The 15,016-nt window shown below is 38.1% G+C and overlaps 1 protein-coding gene across 1 annotated transcript in view; it reads left to right on the forward strand.

The window, feature by feature from the left end:
- Positions 1-15,016, forward strand: part of LOC127635637 (netrin receptor UNC5D-like) — a 246,688-nt gene that overhangs the window by 198,187 nt on the left and 33,485 nt on the right. The window contains exons 5-7 of the mRNA XM_052115805.1: positions 3,628-3,808; positions 6,750-6,914; positions 12,421-12,606. Coding sequence (XP_051971765.1) covers positions 3,628-3,808; positions 6,750-6,914; positions 12,421-12,606 — 532 coding nt within the window. The remainder of the gene's footprint in view (positions 1-3,627; positions 3,809-6,749; positions 6,915-12,420; positions 12,607-15,016) is intronic.

Here is a 15,016-nt window from a genome sequence, read left to right on the forward strand (position 1 = left end):
ATCACGAGATCCTCTTGAGGCTGTGGAAACTCTTCCGTCAGCCCTGCCACTGTTTGCTGCACTATAATTGAAACAAATGTGCCAATTAGGCGATTCCTTTCGCACATCTTCTGCCACACATTCACTTAGCTAATTTGTGTTTGTCCCCTACCTTTTATCCTCTCTCTCTCTTTTACTCTCTTTACCCTTTTTATCTTTTCACTCCTTCTTTTGACTGTTTTGTTCTCTCCCTCACACAAGCACACTCTCTCTTTCTACGTCAACATGCCTGTTCTCTACACCTTTTCATCATTAACCAAAGGCTGAGATGACGTGGTGCTCAAGAATGCACAGCAGGGCAAATGTGTCAATAGAGAGGTTTCAACTCCCAAGTTTCCTTGAAAACACCAGAAAATGCATAAGAAAATTGCTTTCTTCTAGCAAATGTTTGTTGCATTTTAAGTATTGTATGGAAGATAAATGTCAATCTTTCTCACCCTTTTAATGCCACTTGACTTCAGATTTCACCAAATATATTTTTACAGCTTCAACTTCATAAAAATCTAACTTCATGAGTCTTACTATACTTCGGGATTCCTCATATAGCTCATAAAATTATTAAAACATATTATGAACTATGAACATGAGGGTAATGTAATTCTGAGAAATTACCTGGAAATAGCACCGAGTGCTGTGATGAAACTGGAGGAAAAGGGTGAAGAGGGCATAGCTGCAATTACTGTTCAGAGCATGAGCACAGAATAAGTTATCTAAAGAGAATATGTTATGGACCCACATTATCAAAAAAACAATCAAATCAGATACATAGCGGTGTGTGACAGATGTGTAGGACACCGCACATATTATTTGGTTTCTACCAATGTTTAAGTTAATTGTTTGTTTATTTTAGAGTTTAATGTGGTTGTCTTTTTGTAACCAGTTTAATTTATAACATGACACAGATCTCGCTGAAATTGATTGTGAGTGCATGAAATCTTGAAATGCTTCACTTTTGATTTCAATTTGAATAAACGACTACACTCCGCTGCATCATAGCAACACAGCTCATCTGCCATCACCTTGATATGTGTCCTCAATGCCATGGTGGTTTGTTAGAGCACATGCTCATTAGCTGACACAGCAACACACATAAAGTACCAACATAGGAACGCAATACATTTAAAAATGTATTCTACTTAATATTATTGTTTTAGCAATTAATTTGTAACTGTAATCAGATTACTTAATTTGGTTAATTAACACATTACATTACTGCGTTAATGCAAAATGTAATCAGATTACTCCCAACACTGCTCTGGAGTGAACGGCCGCATTCCATGTGTCAGAAAACAAAGGGAAAAGTGAGTGTTTTAGCTCCAACTTTATGCTGGGCCAGATAAACTGGACTGTGCCATTATGTTCAGAACTGCAGGGGGGATTTTTTTCTTCACTGTAATTTCATTATCTATTTGTATTAGTAATATAGGAAGTTAATTTATTGTATTATGACAGTTAGAATTCTGTTTGTATGTTGATAAAACGTGATGATTATATTGAGTAAATTGTTATTTTGATACTTACCTTTAATTTGTGTTTGGTAGAGTACACGATGTAGATATATAGGTGTGGTGAAAGCAAGGCGAGAGAGTGGGACTGAAGGGATTTTGGTGTGTACACTGGAGGGGTCCTGGCAGATCTGAAGGGGGTGGGGGAGGAGAAGGAAGAGAGGAAGGGCAGTCTCTGATCCATGCAAACAGAAGGTGGCGGTAAATACATTTACAAGTTTGCGAACCGCCGTTAATGAGAAGAAGATGAAGAAGGCCAGAGGGTCATTTTTAGTGATGGGAAGATCGGGTATAATTGCTGACTTGGATCTTTGAGTCTCTTTCAGCAAAATTAAAGAATCTTTATTCAAGTAATTTAGTTAATTTGAGCAGAATGAAATTAAACTTTCAATAGCCAAATCCCCTACAACATGTCTACTTTATTAACACCAAACTTTGATTATAGTCCCAATAAGGAAAAATTGATAATGGGCAAATGGACAAATGATGAGAAACAGAAAGATTAGTTCACCTCTGGATTGAATCAGCATATACGGCTGTCACGTGACAAAATTGCAGAATTTACAAACAAACATGACAACATATAATCCACAACTTCGGTATAAGGATATATAGAAAAACGTCTGAGGAAACAGCTCTTAATAACATGAATAATAAAAAAATAAATAAAAATGAAATAAATAAATAACGCAGTGATAAGACATTGTCGTACCAGGGGAGAATTCAGTCTAAGTTCGGTTATTTTCTATTGTCGGGAAGTGTTTTAGGAAATCGTGCAATTTTTGTCCTTTTGGACCTTTTAGAATTTTAAGAGATTTCAAATACAATTTAAATTCATTTAAAAATATATAATATTTGGGGGATTTTTAGTTCTACACTTGTGGATAAAAAAATTTAGCTAGTCACAGAATTGTATTACAACAGAGTTCATTGTCTTTGCTTAGCAATATCAAGCCAAATGTTATGTCGTCTCTGGAGACAGAAGTCGGGAATGAAGAGATTTTTGCTGTATCAGAAGACTTGAGAGGTGAGCTAATAATTTCTGTTTCCTGTGTGAGCAATGCAAAGTGTAAATGGCTTCTCCTAATGCATTCCATAAAGGTGCTGTTATTTCTTATTCAACCATATACATTACAGAATATGGCATGTCACAAACTGTCACGAGACACTTGAGAGCCAAAGAGCATTCGACATCACTGCCATAAAACCACTGGTTGTAATGCTTGAGGTGGCAATTTTGTAATTTTGAAACAAAACCAATGGGAGTTGACGGTTACAGCGGGAAATGCGGCGCTGCTGCAAATGGAGATGGAGATGGAGATTAATTGAATAAAAGTCTTGAATTTGGGTCTGTTCTTCACTGAAAGCAGTCTGAAGATTTGGATTATAGCTAACAAATGCATGGATTAATTTTATTGTTGTATGGTGATATTTGTGGTTTATTTTGTTTTTTGGCATATTCTGAAAACTCCTTTGTTTCCCATGGCAAACCAAAATGTAATAAAATGCTTAATAAATGATTAAATTAATCATTTATTAATCAAGTTTTTATTTTTTATATGTTTTAAAGTTAAGTGTTGGTTAAAGTGATATAATCCCTTATAACATTGTATAGGGCAGCAGAAATCACACAGAACTGAATGAAACTGCATTAAATAAATGTGATGGCATTTCAATAAATGTATTTAGTTAAATGTAATTAACTGATTAGTTCTATGAATTATTCAATATTAATCAATTCAAACCATTTTTATGTTTCTATAGGTGTTAATGTGTAAAATGATGTTTAGATGCTGTCAATACCTACATCAATATTGTGCGTTTCGGTGTTTCGTATGTAAGAATACAAAATAATTCTCATGAACACGTTGCTTCTAAAGGACTGATCATTCTTTTGAGTGTGTATTACTGACCCATCATAATACATTTTCCTTCCACAACATCATTTTAAACCAGACATTTTTTAAATGGCAACTATCCTTCCAATAACAATTGCAGTTTTCTTAAACTAATTATGTTTATGTAGTTCTCAGTGGGTTTTATCTCTTTAGGGTCTTAATACGTGCGTTTCTATGTCTCTCAGGTGGAATGGTTGAAAAATGAGGAGTTGGTCAGCTCTCTTCAAGATGATAACATTGACACTCGAGCTGACCACAATCTGATCATCACTGAAGCCAGACTTTCAGACTCCGCCAACTATACCTGCCTTGCCAGTAACATAGTAGCAAAAAGACGCAGTGCCACGGCGACTGTAGTTGTTTTCGGTAAGACGACACTGATACTTGTAATTTAATTGACAGTTATTGTTGACAGTTGACTTTGTTTTACTTTTATAGACTTCTTTTTCTTTCTTTTTTGCTCTTTATTTGCTAAATATACTTATAAAAGCAATCTCTGGGTGTCTGTCTGGCAGGGTCAGGATAAGGTTGTATTGTTCTCATGTTCAGTCTTATTCAGCGGATGATCTCTATCTCTCTCTTTCTTTCTCTCTCTCTCTCACACACACACACACACACACACACACACACACACACACACACACACACACACACACACACTGCAGTTAATGGTGGTTGGTCTTTGTGGACTGAGTGGTCACCTTGCAGCGTGAACTGTGGGAGAGGATTTCAGAAGCGTTCTCGGACCTGTACTAACCCAGCACCTCTGAATGGAGGAGTGTTCTGTGAGGGCATGTCTGTGCAGAAGATCGCCTGCAGTGCCATCTGCCCAGGTCGGATCTCCTTTAACATCAGTACATCTCTACTGAATGACTGTCCTCCAGCAATCTCATAGTAGTGCTCTAATATTAGTGTCTAAGTAGCACTGAAGAGCTGTTCTTTATATCCATAATGCATTAGCCATAGAGCTTCACATAAATACAGAAATATTTTCACTCTATATTTTAATTATTATTTTATATAAATATAATATATATATATATATATATATATATATATATATATATATATATATATATATATATATATATATATATATATATATATATATATAATATGACACTCTATATATAGAGAGAGAGTATAATTATAAATAAGGATGTTTAAGAAAATCATCTTTTTGCACTTTACCGTGGAGATTAGAGTTGCTCTAATTGCTCTCAAAAATTAAATTTTTTAGTAGTGTGTTTAAGGAAAAAGCACTTTAAATATCTGTACTATTTACTTTTACATAGCTCAGTTATTTATCCAGAATGTTTTATTAATTTACTCTGAATGCCATCTTGCCTAATTGCTCATAATTAAAACCTTAATTTCCCAAACTCCCAAAACACCTGTCCAATTAGACATTTAATTTCACAGTATTGGTTTCTTCATGTCTTGTTGGAATCCATCTGCAAAAATAACAAAACACATTATCCTGAGTGAGCAACTTAAGTGTATTTACATACAGTATATATACCTAACAACATTGTGTGTATGCTGCATATAAGCATAAATTAAACACAACCTTAAACAACCATGACGTAGCTTGAGAATTCACAAAAGAGTAATCAAGAAACATTTTAAACCAGTCAGTTTAAACATGACATTTATGGTGAAATTGTACTTGTAGGTTGGCCAAGGTGCCTAGTCATTGCTGCTCACCTAAGCGTGATGACTCCACTCCCTGATGAACTTATACAAGTGATGGATGGAGTTAATGGGCCTATTTTAAGAACTCTAGAGCTTAGCTTTGTGCTATGTCATAAATCAAAAGCACAAAGTCAATGGGCATGGCCATGAAGTTTTAGTATTTTCGTGCAAGCATGAGCTAAGTCTAGCCACAAGTGGGTTTGGCGAAATCTCGTACACAATGCGCTAATGGGCTAGGTCATGTGCTATTTAATTTGGAGGTTCTTCTCCAGTTATTGCACCATCTGCATCATATTATATAATCCATTCCCTGTCAAGCATCTGTGATATACAAAGATAGCACATTCATAAGAAGTTTGTTGCATAAATGGAATGTATGGAATGAATTAGAAGAATAACATATTTATATGACAGTGATACGCTCCTTTTATAAGTATAGAAAATGTGATTCTCATCAGGATTTGAATGAATGTTCAAATGTGTGTGAGAATTCTATCAGGAAGACTCTCAGACTTGAGTGAAATTTAAGATGACATTTAGTTGATGAATATAAAACAGAAATCTCTCTTTGGCGTAAGCCCCATCTGGCGGTCCGAAGACGTTTTGTGTGTCATATCCTGCCGGAGATAGAGGCAGAAGCGATGAGCCTACCCCCGTGCAGTATGGGACTCAACCGGTGGTGGTGGGGTGGTGGAGGTTGAGGTGTTAGCACACTGAAACAGCAATGTGATAGATTGTGTGCAGACTTACAAAGCAATGGCTTACATGTGATTGGCTTGGTGCGATGATGTTCAGCTGCTAGTCTTCTCGCTAGAACTTCGCTACGCTTACATTTCTGTTAGAATATAGAAGTTTAAGTATTTTTAATAATTTTTATTATGATGAATAGGATTTGGTTACTTGTTACAGCTAAAAATGGGATTAAGGAATGGGAAAAGGAATAATTCACCCCCCAATGAAAAGTTTGTCTTTATTTATTTACTCCCATGTCATTCTAACCCAGTATTATTTTCTCAGCAGCTCTTTATGTAAAGCTAAAGTGGACAGTTTTTTAAATTAAAAGCTCGAAAAAAGCACCATAAAATTAGACAATACAACTGTTGCACTATATTCAAAGTCTGCTAAAGTCCTATGATAGTTTTGTGTGAAAACAGTCTCAAATTTAAGTCGTTACTCACCGATAATTTTCCGCACTGCTGATGCATTTAAATATATTTTTAAGTCATGTTTTTAAACACATTGTGATCATTCAAGTGACGTGAGAAGCAATGACATTTGACACCAATGACATCAAACTTGGAGCGGAACCTCCAAAGATGCACTTTTTTATTGAACAGGCGCAAATGAGATTTAAGAGCAATGGCAGAGGGGAAGATTATCCTATATTAAGAATATAATAAAAGTAATCAATTTGCCTTTAAAACAAATTTGCTAATGTAATGTCTGTAACCCTGCTGATATTTTCAAAAATTAGACAATTTGAGAAAATGAATCCTTATAAATTACTTCTAATTAAGTTAATTACTCTTATAAGTTCTTAGGTGAATTGCAATTAATGCCCAGAACAGCTGCTCACCTTTCTTAAATTGCAACCCTATGGTGTGCTCTGCAGTGGATGGAGTCTGGGAGGAGTGGAATGAGTGGACAATGTGTAACGCCCAGTGTGAGAGGCAGAGATGGAGGGAGTGCAATGCTCCTCCACCCAGACACAGAGGCAAGATGTGTGAGGGAGAAGGTGAAAGCACAGAGAACTGCACAGGGGGATTGTGTACACAAAGTGAGTATGTACTAATGCAGAACGATGTCATAAACACCATCACTTTATCACCACATCTCAATTATCTGATCAGTGATGCCATCATCATCATGTATTGGTCATGCCATTGCTCATTTACTGTAAACTTACAGTTGTTGACACATTAGAAATTAGTTCACGGTACTCGTCATTAAGCAAAAACATGTAAATTGCAATGTTTTGGGAGCTGTGATAATCGTCTGTTAAAAGTGGATGAAACTGATGCCATTAGCCCTCTCAATATTTTCCTCACAGCTATGATTAGAACACTCTCTGATTTCTCCTTCTTAATGAAGTATAGAAACATCCTGCAGCCTAAGTGATCCAAAACCATCTGCAAATAGCTACCCATGGCAATGATGCTGAGCAACAGTATCCACAGCTGATGTTGGCATAGCCTGTAGTTGGACATCTAGCCGTGATGTGAATCAGAGAGCGTATTTGTTACAAGTAATATAGGGATGGACAGTAATTATTTTTCTTTCTCTCCCTCTCTCCTTTCTTTCCTTCTCTTTTTCTGTCTTTTCCTCCATGCAGATGGAAAGCTGATGCATGACGTTAAGCCTCAGAGTGAGTTCTCCTCTGTATTTTATGTGAATTCTTAATTTCCATACAGATGAGGGACTGAAAATATAAATTAGCTTTTGTCAATGTAAAATTAATTCCAGTTTGAATCGCTCAGTTACCTTAAATATCCGGTGTAGAAATTGTCATTCATGTGATACCACACCTAAATCAAGCAATCCCTTCAAATAATTCAACAAAAATAGAAACGTCCTCACTTTCAACTGCTTTTATTTTCAGCAAACTTAACATGTGTGAATATTTTTATGAACATAAAAAAGATTCAACAACTAAGACATAAGCTGAACAAGTTTCACAGACATGGGACTAACAGAAATGGAATAATGTGTCCCTGAACAAAAGTAGCAGTCAATATCTGGTGTGGCCACCAGCTGCATTAAGTACTGCAGTGCATCGCCTCCTCATGGACTTCACCAGATTTGCCAGTTCTTGCTGTGAGATGTCACCACATTCTTCTACCAAGGCACTTGTGAGTTTCTGGACATTTCTGGGGGGAATGGCCCTAGCCCTCACCCTCCGATCCAACAGGTCACAGATGTGCTAAATGGGATTGAGATCCGGGCTCTTCGCTGGCCATGGCAGAACACTGACATTCCTGTCTTGCAGGAAATCATGCACAGAACGAGCAGTATGGCTGGTTGTATTGTCATGCTGGAGGGTCATGTTAGGATGAGACTGCAGGAAAGGTACCACAAGAGGGAGGAGGATGTATTCCCTGTAATGCACAGCAATGATATTGTCTGCAATGACAACAAGCTCAGTCTGATGATGCTGTGATACACCGCCCCAGACCATAACGTACCCTCCACCTCCAAATCGATCGCTCCAGAGTACCGGCCTAGGTGTAATGTTCATTCCTTTGACAATAAGCACAAGTCCGACCATCACCCCATGTGAGACAAAATCGCGACTCGTCAGTGAAGAGCACTTTTTGCCAGTCCTGTCTGTTCCAGCAAAGGTGGGTTTGTGCCCATAGGCAATGTTTTGCTGGTTATATCTGGTAAGGACCTGCCTTACAACAGTACTACAAGCCCTCAGTCCAGCCTCTCTCAGCATATTGCTGATGGAGGGATTGTGCATTCCTGGTGTAACTCGGGCAGTTGTTGTTGCCATCCTGTTCCTGTCCCGCAGGTGTGATATTCGGATGAACCGAACATGTGCAGGTATTGTTATATGTGGTCTACCACTGCAAGGACGATCACCTGTCCTTCCTGTCTCCCTGTAGCGCTGTCTTAGGCGTCTCACAGTACGGACATTGCAATTTATTGCCCTGGCCACATCTGCAGTCCTCATGCCTCCATGCAGCATACATAAGGCACATTCACACAGATGAGCAGGGACCCTGGGCATCTTTCTTCTGGTGTTTCTCCAGAGTCAGTAGAAAGGTCTCTTTAGTGTCCTACGTTTTTATAACTGTGACCTTAATTACCAACCGTCTGCAAACTGTTAGTGTCGTAATGACCATTCCACAGGTGCATGTTCATTAATTGTTTATGGTTACTTTAACTAGCATGGAAATTTTTTTTTAACCCCTTTACAATAAAGATATGTAAAGTTATTTGGATTTTTTTTTAATTATCTTTAAAATACATTGTCCTGAAAAAGGGATGTTCATTCTGTTTATGATATTCTGTAAACTGGTGTCCCGTACCTTTTTGCGTTGCCTGCTGTCATGGAATATCAGAGACAGGACCCAGACATAGAGTTGAAAAATAAAAGGGAATTTATTTAACACAAAAGGGCAAAAACACAAGCCAAAACTCCCACAAGGGGGAAAACAACATAAACAATCCTAAAGGGGAAAAACACAAAATAAATAATCCAGGCTGGGCAGGGGAAACAGGGAACAGGACCGACCGGACTGGAAAACAGGAACCAGGGAAAAAGCAACAAGACTGACTAGGACCAACAAGGGAGAAGAAACAAGACAAACTTGCACTGAACAGCAAACACAAGGAGAGAAATCAACAGGTTTACAGGTTTACAAGACAGGGCAGGTGTGGCTAAAGAACTATTAATGGGAAAACAAGGAGGCGGGGTATGACGTAAGACAGAGAGACATGCAGCAAAGCCACGTGCTCTCACAAGACAACAAAATGTCCTAATGGCATGAGCGCACATCACCAAGACAATAAGGTGATGTACGCTCCTGCCAACTGACAAAAAAGACGAGAGAATGCGTAACAACTCCAAAATTATGCCATTCACACGAAACGAAACCTGAGCATACATTATGAGGAAAATGCCACGCGATGCACACAACAGGCAACAAAATCAAGACAGGACACCTGTGCAAGAGTTCGGTTAAACACAAACCTGAAATATGAAACCGAAGTGACCGAACCTTAGCACTACATGAAGACAGCTCGCATCCCGGGCACACAGCACATGCGAGCGAATCACGCACCCATGTTCGTGAGAGAGAGACATAAATCTATTGATGCGAGGGCATGCTGCCAAGATGACAGAAGCGTGATACACCCACGTCAATAACAAACAGAACATAGAGCATGAGTGTCCGGCTCCCGACACAGACTGAACCTGAGCCAGACAGGAAGTCAGGATTCAGACACCACGCTCCGGACATGAAACAAGACATGGCAGGGAATATAACCGAAACTGTGTGCTCACACTAAGACAGAAAACGAAACACAAGACAGACATGGGCCAATGATGCCACCATCCTGTCAGACAAAACCAAGACTGACAGAGTGACAGGAACGTGACTGCACGCTCTGGCACTACTAATGCCAACAACACAAATAAACGTTGTTCATGTTGACATGCCTAGTGTAGACAGGGTGCAAGACTAAGGGAAAGATTAAAAAATCAGATTTTGCAGCCCAGTCCTAAATATTCAAGTTCTGCAGGTAGGACAGAACCTATCAACTTCTCCAGATTTTCTACATATCCATTTCAGCAATATTAATCAACCTGGTCTCATAGAATGAACGTTTTGCACACTGACTTTTACGTGCCGCATTCTACGTTTCAATGTATGTTATTAATTGCTGATTATGACTTCATAAACCAACATTTTTTACTCTGTTATTCACCCACTGCTATGCTATGATATCAAAACACTTTTACTTTAATGCATGAATTGAAAATGATACATTTTAACACTTGTATTACATATCCACCTACATATAAACACTTATTCCTGCATCATTAGCTTGTTTGGTAGTTCATAGCTTGTTTGGTAGCTCACTTGAAAGAGCATTGGACTTTGGATTCAATGACTGTGGTTTGAGTACAGCCAAAGATGCATTAAAGAGAAAGTGACAGAAGTGACATGAAGTAGCTTCAGTAAATGTATTCTTTATTTTCCTTTTTCTTTTTTCTTTTTTTTTCGAATTTGCATTTTAAACACTATTGGTTATTGTTGGTTAAGGTAAGGATGTCTGATTTGTTCTCATTTATCTTTTTGGACACTTTCAGGTTTAGGGTCTAGTTTTAAGTTAGGGAGGTACGTTTTACTTATTAAAACCTCCATCTTAAATTCACCTTAAAAACCTTGTCTGATTACAATCTCATTTAATTCAGTTTTGGTGCTCCTACTGGGCATTTCACTTGAAAACTGCAGCCAAATGTGTAATAAGCACGTCATTTCAGTTTTGCAAAAATGTTGCAATGTTCAAGTAAATTTTGTGAGACCAGGCTGATATTCAAAATGCTCCTCATAATGTATAATGTCCTTTGAGATTTGACAGAGTGAGTGATTGGATGTGGCATTTCAACATGTGCTACATTTAGGGGAAGCAATGAGGTGTAATCATTTTATTTTAACTCTCTTCATAAAGCATATTATGTCTTCATTTCTCATGTGTATTATTTAACCATATTGAGGCACTTTGCAAAACATAGCTTTAAATATGTATTAGTACCAGGTGCTTCTGTATTGTTTGTTTATTTCCTGATTTAAGATGCCATTACATTAATGTGGATCTGTGACACTTCCATGTGGCTTGATGTTATAATGCAATTATTTAAATAATGTCTAATCTGTTGCATGATAGACATGCAATTAATTCACCTTTACCCTTCAGGCTTGGACCATGTAATCCAGTTAAATTGTACAGTATGTAGTGCATCATGACATTTGAAATGCAGTGTTGTGGGTTTATAAACATACTCTTCCTCTCACTGCATGATTATGTCCTTGGTGTCCTTTGTGATCTGGCAAGATCTGTGAGCCCAACTCTCCTGCTGCAGAGGTCATTGTGGCCACTGCTATAGATGCCAGCTGAACAGATGTTCATTGCCACACTGCCAGTTATTAAAGTATTAAGAGCCCTGTAATTCACACATCCCAAACTGCCCTCACATGCCAAGCATGTATTTATACACCGCTAAACATATGCATATTGCACCTGTTCCATTTGCACAGGTGTCTAGATTTGCAAGTCTAACCACGATGACCAGGTCTGACTGATTTAACTATCTCTCTAGGCCCGAAATATTATTTCCAGGGCTGTGAAACAATTTCGCTTGCAAAAGCTGAAGTTAACAAACCATTCCCCACAATATAAAATTTCTTTGCACATTAACTATTTATAATATTTCCAATATAGTAGTATTACAGTAATATCCCACCCCAAATTGCACACGTATGTCAAATTGTATTTGTTTCTTTTAATTTGACTATGGAATTGAGTGTTTGCTCATCTACAATACAATCTTTTACCAAGACAGCCCCATCGGACTGTCATTCATATCAGAATTAAATCCCCCAGCTGTATTCACAAATGTAATATGAATCCACTCTTTGTTTAGTAGATCTGCAGTATATAAACAAATAAGGCTCTTAGTTGATGTTTCAGTAATGTATGTTCGCCATCTGGGATATGTTCAAATTAACATGACAGGTGACCCACTGAGTTTGTTTATGGTTGTGTCACAGGCATGGATAACTCTATCGATGTTGCGCTGTACTCTGGTCTGGGTGTGGGGGTGATTGCTGTGGTTGTTCTCATCGTGGCCATCGCTCTCTACAGGAAGACTCAGAGTGAATACGGAGTAGACGTCATTGACCCATCTGCTCTGGCAGGGGGCTTCCAGTCCTTCAATTTTAAAACCACCAGACAAGGTAAGAGCTCACTGTAAAGATTTGGTTGCTCAATGATTTATATCAAGTTCAAGACATATGAAATAACATATTATAAACCCTTAAGTCAGAACAGTTAAGTCATGCTTTAAAATGTGGAAATGTCATTGAACAAGATGCAGATTATCAAACTGAATAGCAATTGCAAACAAATTATGTTAGACCTTTTCTCTGAATTAACATCACTTTTTTAGCCATTTCCAATTACTCTTAACCAAGGTCAATTTTGGGGCAGTATGAATCAGTGCCCTATTAATGTAACCACAGGTATAATTCATCACATTAACAAAAGGCTTGTTTCACAAAGTTTGACAACCAGAAATTGTCCATTGCTTAATATTAAGTTTCCGAATAACTGTAACTTTAGGGGCCACTGTATGCTTATATGTTCAAATTTTACTGAAAGGCACATATGATTTAACTTATTTGGCACTTCTGATGTTGCCCTACAGTCACTCTTTCACACACACAAACATGATTCCTTCAGGGACCACACATTCTCAACCAAACAACCTGTCAGCCATGCCAATAAGTTTTGTTGATAAGTGTCTGTGGTCACGTGACCTGCATTTGGTTCTGCTCTACACATCCATATTGCTGCCCCTGACACTTTTGGGTCAAAGCAAGTGATAGACCGCATCGCAGGGTAATCAATCTCGGCAGCTCGTGACAGCACACAGAAAAGTGGCGCTGGAGCTGCGACAAGCATGGAGAAGCAAGACCCCCCTTTTGTATGCAACAGGAAAGAAGGGGATCAAGGATCAGCTGAGCCGCATCTGTCAGGTCATCAATCCTACTTAAAAAGGCCAACTTTCTCCCTGCCTCCCTCTGCGCCCTCCACAAACAGACATTCCATTTCCCACCAGTTCGCAGGGAAGACCAAACTTCACACACCAGAAAAGGAGAACATGCTGGAAGTTTATTTCATGGCACATGGTGTAGAATGAGAAACTACCAAAGCTGAAACTTTTGGAAGCTGTATTTTTGGCAAAATATTAATTACCACAGAAATATATTTTTACCTGCCCCTCCTTTTCTTTAAAAGAGCAAAAATTTGGGTTACAGTGAGGTACTTAAAATGGAAGTGAATGGTGACCAATTTAAAATATAAAATACTCACTTTTTCATAAGTATAGCCACAAGAGATAAACAATATGTGTGTAAACATGATTTTAGTGTGATAAAATCACTTACTAACCTTTTCTATGTAAACTTAATGCCAATTTAAAAATGCCGTTGCCATGACGACAAACAGTTCCTAAAATGACTGTAAAATGTTCAGTTTAAACAACTTTGCAGATCAAATAATACATGAGTTTTATAAGTGCTTTTTATTAATTTTCAAGCTTTTAATTTCTGCCTTTAAACCCTCAAAAAATTGGCCACATTCACTTTCAATGTAAGTGTCTCACTGTAACCTCGATTTGTTCTTTCTTTTAAAGAAAAGCAGGGACGAGTCAAAATATATTTTAACTTTATGCCACAAACGCTGTCGAGTGAGCTTAACTTGTATTAACTTTTTTTGTGATGTATTTTTGGATCCTGCACCATAATTTACTTAATTTATGGATGAGCGTGCCTTTTTTGTACATTATTGTTGAGAGTTAAACATCTAGAAGACACACATATGAGATTAATGGGGTCTTTTTCTCATGGGAAAAATCTGAGAAGCACAAATCTAAAAAAAAATTATGTTTCATGTCATTGCTTTCTATACAAACAATTGAAATATTAAAGAAAGTAATTTGTGATTTTCTTTTCTAGAGCTAATGAGAAATACATACATAAAATACATTTTTGTATTATTAATTCTATTATATTCACATTCCCCGTCTGTCACTTCGACGTTGTGTCGAAGAAGCGACACTAGGGGTCTCTCTTGAGAGCCTTGCGCATCTCTGAACTTGAGAAAAGGCCACTGAGAAATTGGCAGACAGAATTTGCATGTTCCGCCCCCCAGACATAAAGGTATAAAGGGAGGGAAATGCATCTGTTCATTCAGAAATTTTCTTTGGAGTCGACCGAAGACTGTTCAACTCATCTCTCAGAGCGTATGCTGTTGGATTTATGGCGCATATCAGTGGCTTTCTCCTTCTCTGCACAGCAGTGCAGCTTTGCCCCTGGGTGCTTCGACAGCGCCCTCTAAAAGATACATTTTTGTAAAAGAGTTGAATGCGGCATTGAATGTCCTTTTTAGGACGTGTCTTCATAAAGATGCCATTCTGCCCCTGTGTAGTTCCTGGATGTGGTCAGGTGCTCTCCGCTCCTGACGGTCACAGGCGCTGCCTCGTGTGTCTGGGCCGTGATCACACCGAGGCAGCGTTTGTGGATGGTTCATGTTCTCACTGCAAGAAACTTACCATGGCAACGTTGCGTTCGCGGCTTTCCTTCC

Source organism: Xyrauchen texanus, chromosome 4 (genome assembly GCF_025860055.1).
Source record: "Xyrauchen texanus isolate HMW12.3.18 chromosome 4, RBS_HiC_50CHRs, whole genome shotgun sequence".
Classification (NCBI taxonomy): Eukaryota; Metazoa; Chordata; class Actinopteri; order Cypriniformes; family Catostomidae; genus Xyrauchen; species Xyrauchen texanus.